This window comes from Atta colombica, unplaced genomic scaffold (genome assembly GCF_001594045.1).
Source record: "Atta colombica isolate Treedump-2 unplaced genomic scaffold, Acol1.0 scaffold78, whole genome shotgun sequence".
Lineage (NCBI taxonomy): Eukaryota > Metazoa > Arthropoda > Insecta > Hymenoptera > Formicidae > Atta > Atta colombica.
This window is the reverse complement of record NW_017259570.1, coordinates 600,947-609,782: the sequence shown is the minus strand read 5'-3', so window position 1 is coordinate 609,782 and position 8,836 is coordinate 600,947. Positions and strand designations below refer to the sequence as shown.

General features: G+C 29.8%; 2 protein-coding genes across 5 annotated transcripts in view; both read left to right on the top strand.

Moving 5' to 3' along the window:
* Window positions 1-1,843: 1,843 nt before the first annotated feature.
* Window positions 1,844-5,867, top strand: LOC108692675 (peptidyl-prolyl cis-trans isomerase-like 2). Of its 2 annotated transcripts, XR_001931998.1 has the most exons (10): window positions 1,844-2,057; window positions 2,161-2,530; window positions 2,639-2,804; window positions 2,903-3,057; window positions 3,359-3,482; window positions 3,557-3,705; window positions 3,856-4,007; window positions 4,095-4,427; window positions 4,492-4,768; window positions 5,802-5,867. XR_001931998.1 is itself a non-coding variant. In XM_018201044.1 (9 exons), exons 1-9 carry the CDS (start codon window positions 2,026-2,028, stop codon window positions 4,583-4,585), a joined length of 1,575 nt encoding a protein of 524 aa, XP_018056533.1. In that variant the 5' UTR covers window positions 1,844-2,025; the 3' UTR covers window positions 4,586-4,825. The 2 variants fall into 2 exon arrangements, 1 of the variants encoding a protein (XP_018056533.1); XM_018201044.1 differs by lacking the exon at window positions 5,802-5,867 and having other exon boundaries at window positions 4,492-4,825.
* Window positions 5,868-5,942: 75 nt separating this feature from the next.
* LOC108692674 (leupaxin) overlaps window positions 5,943-8,836 on the top strand; it is a 28,319-nt gene continuing 25,425 nt past the window's right edge. For 2 of the 3 annotated variants that reach the window (XM_018201037.1, XM_018201041.1), the window contains exon 1: window positions 7,582-7,701. Coding sequence is in view for 1 of the 3 variants with exons in the window: in XM_018201040.1 (XP_018056529.1) it covers window positions 6,028-6,040 (13 nt within the window). In the remaining 2 variants the exon portion in view is untranslated. Of the gene's footprint in view, window positions 6,041-7,581; window positions 7,702-8,836 lie in introns of those variants that run through there. The other variant, XM_018201040.1, reaches the window with a different exon arrangement.

Below are 8,836 nucleotides of genomic sequence, written 5' to 3'. Positions count from 1 at the left end.
ATATAATTATTAAAATATTTAAAACTTTTCGTTCTAATTCTATTTATTATCTCTTTCTATAATATTTAAAAAATACTCCAAAATGATTTTTCTAGATCATTTTTCCTGGAATGAAAAAGCTGTCTTTTTAATGCTGGAAGAGTACAAAAAAAGGGCTGAACGCTTTAGAAATCCTGAAAACAAGAAAAAGCAACTTTGGCAAGAAATATCTGACGAGATGATAAAATATGGGTATAAAGTTAAGGCAGATGCAATAAACAAAAAGTTTAGGAATTTGAAGATGAGATATTTAATTATAAAAAATAGTGACAAAAAGAAAATGTCAAGATCTGGTAGAATGTCTTGGATTTATTTTGACATTATGTCCGAAATTGTTTTTGCTGATAGCTCAGTAAATTCAAACTTAGCAATGGCATCAGCTGTATTTTTTAATAATGATAATGGTAATGATACTCAGAATGAAATTGAAAAGATTACTAGATTTGAAAATTCTATTTCTAAGAATTTAAGTGATCGAAAAATCGAAAATGTTTTATCGGTCGCATCTACTTCTAGTTCAACTATCAGTATATCAAGTATTTTAAAAAAAAATTTACGAAATAAAAAATTTAGAAAGAGAAATAAGCCTATTGATAATTATAGAAAAAGATATATGGAAATAGAAGAAGAACAAATTAAGGAATTAAGAAAGATAAGAGAAGCTATAGAAAAAAATAACAAAATACAAAAAGAAAGAGTAGAGATATTAAAACAGTACTCGTTAATTCAACGAGGAAATCTCAATAATATTTTTTATTATTGCTCTTAATACTTTTTGCACGATAACAATTCGCGATCGAAGTTCTAGTCCTTCATATCTACGTCTTGATAGTTCAATTCCAAAGATCTAATTAAATACAGTAGTGAATCTAAAATCTTTTTCAGTTGTTACAGAAACTGAAAAATATTAATTTATAAGAAAATATTAATTTATAAGAAGAATTTTAAAGATTATTACATTTATTTTCTAATTTTATAACATCTATGGCTGTTTTTTTATTTTTCAGAGTAATAGCTTAATTTCTAGTAACTACTGTATTTATATTTTTATATTTTATATTTTGGAAAATGTTTTCTATTTTTTTTTTGCTTTATTTAAAGAAATAAAACAATTAAAAATTTTATGTTTTATTAAAAAATTATCTAAACATTTATAATTAACTTTAATGTATTGAGATTATATAATTTTTTTTTCTATTGCGATCCTATATCTCGAAAATTTGCAAATTAACTTCGTTATCTTGATTTTCAATTTATTAATATTAATAGAAATCTATGTTTAATTCTAAAATATGTAATTTATTTGCATTATTTGTACTCTAATTTACTTCAAAATTATATTAAAAAATTCTCTGATTTTCTCTTGAATAAAGATACCTGGAATTTCCAGAGAATTTACAAAATTTTAAATTTATGATAATTAATAACCCTAATATTATGATATATAATATTGCGATATGTAATATTAAAATACAAATATATTGATTTTCGTGTTAAAGAAAAATTACGACAGCATTTTTTTTTTTGTATATTTTTAATAGTTTCAATGGGATTCATTGTTGTGAAATTTATCTATTATTAAAAATATAGATAACATTAAAATAAAAATATAATATTGAAGCGATTTAGAAAGATATTTTTTTCAGAATGAACATTCATTTATATTTTTTTTTTAAATGAAATATTAATGCATCAATACGATAGAAAACGTCATAAGCGGTCAAATAAATCTTTTGTATCTTTAAATGTCGCGGTCGATTTCGCCATGTTCTTTCAATTTGACCAATTCGTTAAGGGTCTAACATGTCGGCGAGACTTGTATATCTGTATATATCAACTATTCGATGGACGAACAGAATTGACAAGTATCGTGAATTCAAGTTTGTGAGACATTTGTTCAGTTCATAATTGATCGTAATTCGTTTCATATTACTGCCAATTACTGCGACATTTTCTTAAATAAGACAGCTGTAAAGCTACTTCAAAATGGGGAAACGCCAACATCAGAAAGATAAAATGTGAGTTGCATTATTATTCTTCGTACAATCTTATAGCCTAACTACACAACAAGATATCTCGCTTTTGCTTCCAATCATTTGACAAACTTCCAAATTCCTTCAGGTACTTAACGTACACGGAGTGGTCGACGTTATACGGTGGAAGAAAATCGGGAACGAATCTGGAAACAAGCGAGGAGAAGACATTCAGGCGATTGCCATACGATCATTGTTGCTTATCTCTTCAGCCCTTCGAGCACCCTTATTGCGACCTGCATGGCAACGTGTTTGAGCTGGAGGCTATTTTGCAATATATAAAACAGTATAAGCACAATCCCATAACAGGAAAACCACTGGATGCCAAGAGCTTAGTTAAACTGAACTTTTATAAGAATTCTCAAAATGAATATCAGTGCCCTGTTCTTTTCAAATTATTTACAAAACATTCGCATATTGTTGCTATTAAAACTACAGGAAATGTTTTTTCCTATGAGGTGAGTGTATAAAGTATAATATTTCTATTTTTATTTCACTTTAGAGTCTACTTTGTTTTTTTTTAATCTAATCTAATATATTTGTATATAAAAAAATTATTCTTTCAGGCTGTTGAACAGTTGAACATAAAAACTGGAAATTGGAAAGATTTGATGAACGATCAGCCATTCACTCGCAAGGACATTATCACAATTCAGGATCCAAATAATGCAATGAAATTCAATCTGTCAACTTTTCATCATATTAAAAATAACATAAGAGTGGAAGATGAAGGTAGGCTTCTCACTCAACAGATTCAGTTCAATAGAATGAGTTTTATAGTTAACACATTCAATTTTGTAAATTATATATGTATGAATGATATTTTTCAGAGATAGTGAGAGAGAGGAATAATCCAAACGCAAAATTAAAAACTGTATCAGCAGAAACCAAGGAGATCCTGATTGAATTAGAGAGAGAGTACAAGCCGGCAAAGAGTAACGAGAAAGATGAGCTTTCTATGCAGAAGGCTGATAAATTTAACGCTGTTAGTACATCATTTGCAAGAAACTTATATTGGCTGCGCTTAGCAAAAAAAAAATTGTAATTGTTGTTAAATTGTTTGTTGTTGTTAAATTAACTGTTCTTAAATGTTGCTTTAATATGATTTGTTTATACATTTAGATCTAATGAGGAACTTGGAGCAAGATTCACAATCATATTAAAGAATTTTATAATAATTACAAAGCTGCTTTTCCTGCTTTGTAATTATTATGTATGTAATTATTGTGAATGTAGTTATTATAGCGAATATTGGAAAAGTAATTTTATTATTTATTTGTATGTAGGCGCATTATTCCACTGGTGCGGTTGCTGCAGGGTTTACTTCAACGATAATGCCGGCAGAGACTACCCATCAAGCAGCTGTGATTGCAGAAGATTTAGTGCGATACGAGAGAGTCAAAAAGAAAGGTATGTTATTGTAATTGAGTTGATTTTTACTCAAACTATATATTCTTATTCTCACTTATCTGCTTTTTGTTCAGGATATGTAAGATTCCTCACGAACTTTGGGGCTTTGAATTTGGAACTTTATTGTGATATGGTTCCGAAAACCTGTGAAAACTTCATGAAACACTGCCAGAATGGTTATTACGACGGCACAAAATTTCATAGGTCGATTCGAAATTTTATGGTAAGTATATTGAGCGCGACGAGTCTCTTGAATGAATTTTGAAAATTGTATTTTGCATGTTTTTTTTATTTTTCTATTTTATTTTTCTATTTTATTTTTCTATTTTTCTATTTCTTCTTTATTTCATGCAGATATTTCATTTTTCCACAGATTCAGGGCGGTGATCCGACCAATACAGGTAATGGCGGCAAATCTATTTGGGGCAAACCATTCGAGGACGAATTCAAGTCTAATCTGGTTCATCAAGGCAGAGGTATTCTGTCCATGGCAAACTCAGGGCCAAACACCAATGGATCCCAATTGTAAGATCAAACAGAAAAATAAAACAAAGAACTTGCATTTTGTAATCCTGTTATTATTTTATTAATGTATTATTATTGTCGTTTCAGTTTCATCACATTTCGATCGTGCAGACACCTCGATCGCAAACACACAGTCTTTGGGAAGATCGTAGGAGGTCTGGATATGTTAAATGCGATGGAGAAGGTGGAAGTGGACAATAAGGACCGACCGATAGAAGATATAGTTATACAGGGTGTCCAGGTTTTCGTGGATCCTTTTCAGGAAGCGGATGATCAGCTCGCCGCGGAACGAGTTGCCGAGGCAGAACGATTGGCTCAAGAAGTGAGTCAGAACAAATCGACCGACAAAAAGGACAAGAATGACATTCAGAAGATCTACCGATCGGGCATAGGAAAATATGTGAAATTGGAGCAGGAGAAGTAAGATCATGAATCGAGATTTGTTAGTTTTAATTATTTACGCGGCGTTTAATTCGATTTTCAGATTGGACAAATGGGACGGGAATGCAGAGCCTTTGACAAAGAAGAAGAAAGTCTCGTCACAATCATATGGAGATTTCTCCTCCTTCAACTTCTAATAAATTCATTCGGATAATTAGAATATCGAATGTAGATAATGTATCATATGTACATAGTCTAGTACTAGTTTATTATACGTATAACTTTTCTGGCAATTTGCCGTAAAGCTTCTGGCACATTCAAGTTGTTATCTTTTGAAGAACTAAAATACGGAAATCAAACATAGTTGCTGATGGAAAATGGTAAGGAACTTCGAATATTATGTTACATATATAAATATGCGATTCCCTCGATTGTTAAAAATACAACCTTTAAAAATAACATTGCAAATTTTTATCACTGAGAGATTGAATAAAGAATATGTATTAATTAAGAACACTCATTTCTTATTGGAAAAATGCGCATATATTTTAATTTCGAGTTGAATTTTGATTTGCATTGAATTTAATTAAGATGTTTAATTAAAATGCTGGATTACTTGATTAAAGTGTCTAATGTTTTCTATCAAATAAATCAATTTTGATTTAATAAGTTTAATTTATTCTTTATCTTTTCATTTAAGGAGATAAGGGCATAAAATACACATTAATATTTAAATGCTTTAAATTGCATATGTGAAAGTTAACATTCTGTTTTTATTGAGCAACACATTTTTATAGATTATTTTATTTGATATTATTTGATATAGTTTTATTATAAATATTTGAAGTACTAAAAATTACTTATGCAAAGTTTCATTGAGATTCCACTAATTAGTTTATAACAAATAAATATTTTGTTTATTTACTGAACAATTAATGTCTGCATCTCAATGTAACTTTATATAAATATTTTTGAATTTATAAAGTACTCATATTAAAAAATTAAAATTTTTATCATTAATTTTATAATAAAAAATAAACAATTTTTAAAATAATACTTTTTATTGAAATAATTTTTTATTAATCCAGACGATCAACTCTAATCTTTTTGTCTAATCTATTCTTTTAAATGCAATTTAATAATAATTTTTTTCAAATAATTCTTAACATATTGCATTTGCCTTACAAGATCCTTAAAATTAAAAAGGATAAAAGAACATAATTCTTAGAACTCGAAGCAAAAAGTAAAACTAAGATTAAAGTTCATTTATATTGGTAAAAACGAGCATAAATCTTATTTCTGTATATATCAATGTAGATTTATAAATTTAATTGAGATTATAATTAATTTATATTGCATTTATATTGCATAATTCGTACTTTTTTATATTTCTGAACAAAAATCTATAATCAGATATGTTTAGGGGTTCCGCGATGCTTAGAGCGGCTACTGATTCGGTCGAGGACCGGAGCCTCCATGTTTGACGTTTGCGGGCGTGCGAGTCGGAGTGGAACAAGTTGTCCAGTGCACGACGGTGACAAGGGCCGTGTTCTCTCGGCGATCGGCACGATCTGTTCGGCTGGGTGGAGGTGGCCGCGGTATCCCAGAGTTTCGTGGGACGGAGATCCCGGCTCGCATCATGGATGATCTAGGTGAGTAAAACTTGGAAAAGTTGGAAAATTCCGGCCAGACGCTGAGTTAACCTCCCACAGGCGCGCCTAGCCTGTCATTAGGACGACGCAGGGATGCTGCTACTCGTCGATCCGTGAAAGGATCACGTTGGCAGACGCATCGCCGAGTATGAAACCGAGTCGTCAAGTGACACTTAAAAGATGTTTTGCCAAAGGCGATTACTGGAATCGAGGTTACGTTTTCTTCTTTTCCTTTTTTTTTTTCTCAAAGATCTCGGCACTCTTTGAGATGTATTTGTTTGCGTTCGCCAGGCACATTGATACCTGTCAGCATTCTAGAGCGCGTTTGGTACCGTTACGCTGTCATCAAGAACATTGACAGTTTGAGATGCATTCTTTTTATGTCTTTCAGGAATGTTGGAATTTATTGATACGAAGATCTCTTTAAGTGTTCAGTAAAGATAGTATTGCTTTGAAACATGTGTCTTTGAGATTAGAAGACTTATATTGTCGTCTAGTAATAAATATCGCTGTATTCTTTATACCACATAATATTTAGAGTCGCAAAAAATGCAAGAAATTGTTTTAAATTAATACAGGAAAGAATGATTTTGTTGAAATAAATATAGATTTGAAAGTAATTTTATTAAACCATCAAAATAATTGGTATATAAGACAGATTAAAAAACAATTTTGTTAAATTATCAAAATAATTATGTAGGACACTCAAATATAATGAGTGATGCTTGAATAAGTTTAGATATTCTAATAATCAATTTAAATATCCTACATGATTATTTTGATAGCTCAGCAAAATTATTTTTGAATCTATATCTAGCTAAGTTTTTATATACTTTGGCAAAACAATTTTTTGTCGTGTATAATTAGAAATAATTATATTAAAAATTATAATATATTATTTAATATATACATTTAATACATGATATATATAATTTTAAATTATGTATGGTATATATTATGTATTAAATATATAATATATATTAGAAATTACAATTACATATATTTATAATTTATTTTAAATTATATATACTATACATATATCAATATTATCAATACATTTTTGAACATAATGATACCGGGGGAAATTAATCCTACACTGAGAAAAAATATCCTAAATTTAAATAAATATTTATTTGAATACTGCCAAACTAAACATTTACTTACAATAAATAAATATTTACTTAATAAAAAGAAGTAATTAATATCAAATTAATTTTGGTATCAAATAATCAAATTAGTTTTTTTGTATCAAATAAATATTTATTGAAATTTAGGATTTATATATTTTTCTCTTATGTGTATTCGTGTACTCTTTGAACGACTCTCTTATATGTTTTGTCGGCAGTTCTCTCGACTTGTTTCTAATTTGCTAATATTACGAATCCGCATAGATCCATAAAGCATGCTGAATATCCATGAGAATGGGGGAGGAAAGCTATGAGAAACTGGAGGGGCATGGTCGTGACTATTATCTTGTACTCCTATATGGCGAGAAGGCCTCATTGCATTAGTGTTATGCCAGCTGTACATTAGTTTGTCACGCACTCGTTATGGTACCGCAGCTCACATTCGCGGTACATTCGTGACGTGAGACGGGACATTTCACTTTACACGCATTGATCGGAAATGCAAGACATCAAGCGCTGAAAAGATAATCTCGGGTAAACGAAGAGAAATCCCTTGTGTACGATACGAATTTGGCAAACTTAGAGTCATGTGATTTAAATTAGGGATGAAATGTATTGTGTTTCGAGTGCAAAAGAACCACATTGCGCATTTCAATGTGAATATCTGAATAATATTTCTGCATCGTTTTGCTTTTCTGATCGACATCTAATGGTTGTGGTTGTTAACATACGATAGGTTGCTAGCGATACGATAAAAAAACTATATTCTACTATACTACATGTACTTTGCCATTTACGCGTAATTCTAAAATCTGCCATTGGTGTGCAAGAATTTAATTACTATTTCCTGTAGGAAAAATCGAGTCATATATTTAAAACTGATATAAAAAAAATATTGTTCTAACTATAAAGTATTAAAATTATTCCATAATAATTTGCGCCATTTAGCCGCATTGACTCTCATTACTTTACTTTTATATATTATTTAACACTGATATTAAATCCATTCATATTTTATAAAGTATACATTATATCTCTTTTCTGTAGTTGAACTACTATACAGTTTTGAAATTTAAAGTGAGATAACTATATATTTGATATTTGGCGAAAGCCAGTAGAAAAGGCAGGAGAAAAAAGTTCTAGTATAGGAAAAAAAACAGACCTAATATTAGGTGTAGTAAAAAGAAATCCATTATTTTTCCATTCAATTTCATGCAAAAATAATGGATTTCCTTTTACTACACCTAATATTGAACTTATATTGAACTGTTCATCATAATTGATAAAACTTTTTAAATTAAAAATGACTCCTTCAATAAAACGTCCATTATGTGGTCGGTTACTTTCGCGTTAGAGATTAATGTCATGTAATTCGCAAAATGCGCTAATCTTTAGGGGTCGACGGGGTATTCGCATTGATAACACGGTAACCCTGATAACGATGGCAATGTCAGCATACGGCGGTTCGATATGCCATATCTGATCGCCGAGATATATTTTTATTTCTTTTCTTCTTATATTTTTATTGTTCTGGAAATAAATCGGTATGAATTAGTTAATGAAGTTAATCCTCCGAAATTGACATCAAAATCTGTAATATATATAGCTACTGACGTTGGATCTGTAATATTTCCACGATTTTGCTGAAATATCCAAGGAAACTAAATGC

Excerpts from the sequence above, each read along its gene's own strand:
- LOC108692675 (XM_018201044.1), top strand. The coding sequence starts at position 2,026 with ATGGGGAAACGCCAACATCAGAAAGATAAAAT. Across the intron at positions 2,531-2,638 it reads GAAATGTTTTTTCCTATGAG|GCTGTTGAACAGTTGAACAT; the intron begins GTGAGTGTATAA and ends TTATTCTTTCAG. Across the intron at positions 3,483-3,556 it reads CGAGAGAGTCAAAAAGAAAG|GATATGTAAGATTCCTCACG; the intron begins GTATGTTATTGT and ends CTTTTTGTTCAG.